Genomic DNA, 691 nt, shown 5'->3' on the forward strand with positions numbered 1-691 from the left:
TGCCAACCCCCTGGGGCTGCTGCGCCCCGTGCTGCTGCTGCTGCCCAACCAAGACTCTGTGCTGTCGCTGCTGCAGCTGCTGCAGCAGCTGGACCCTTTGGGGCGAATTGCTGTGCAGTGCCTCTCTGACGTGGGCAGGGACTACCAGCAGCAGCAGCAGCAGCAGCAGGACGAGCAGCAGCAGCAGCAGCAGCAGCAAGAGCAGCAGCCGCAGCGTCTAGAAGATGTGCCCCCAGAGGAATGGGGGAAGCTGGGAAGCAGCTGGCAGCGGCTGCTGCTCAAGGACCCCAGCAGGGTCCAAGTCCTAGCAGCAAACAAGGCTCTGCAGCTGCAGCAGCAGCAGCAGCAGCAGAAACAGGGACAGCAGCAGCAGCAAAAACAGCAGCAGCAGCAACAGCTCGATATTGTCAGGGTTCCAACAATGTATGGATCACGCATCCGGTAGGCACGAGCCGCTGCTGCTGCTGTTGCTGCTGTCGAGTCTGCTGCTGCTCTTACTGACTTTGCTGTTGCTGCTCCTGCTGCTGCCGCGGCTTTGCCTGCTGTCCGTGTTGCATCTTGCTGCTGCTTATCTAGAGTATGCCTGTGCTGCTGGCGCCGCCGCCCACTGCGGCCACCGTCAGCAGCAGTAGCAGCAGCAGCAGCAGCAGCAGCAGCGCCAGCAGCAGCGGCGGCAGCGCCCCCCCCTCCA

The 691-nt window shown here is 63.0% G+C and overlaps 1 protein-coding gene across 1 annotated transcript in view; it reads left to right on the top strand.

The window, feature by feature from the left end:
* ETH_00036210 (uncharacterized protein) overlaps positions 1 to 445 on the top strand; it is a gene marked incomplete at both ends in the record, with an annotated part of 1,762 nt that extends 1,317 nt beyond the window's left edge. The window contains one exon of the mRNA XM_013376007.1: positions 77 to 445. Within this exon, the coding sequence (XP_013231461.1) occupies positions 77 to 445 (369 nt within the window). The remainder of the gene's footprint in view (positions 1 to 76) is intronic.
* Between the last annotated feature and the right edge of the window lie 246 nt (positions 446 to 691).

This window comes from Eimeria tenella, genomic scaffold, assembly GCF_000499545.2.
Source record: "Eimeria tenella Houghton genomic scaffold, Eth_scaff3089, whole genome shotgun sequence".
Lineage (NCBI taxonomy): Eukaryota > Apicomplexa > Conoidasida > Eucoccidiorida > Eimeriidae > Eimeria > Eimeria tenella.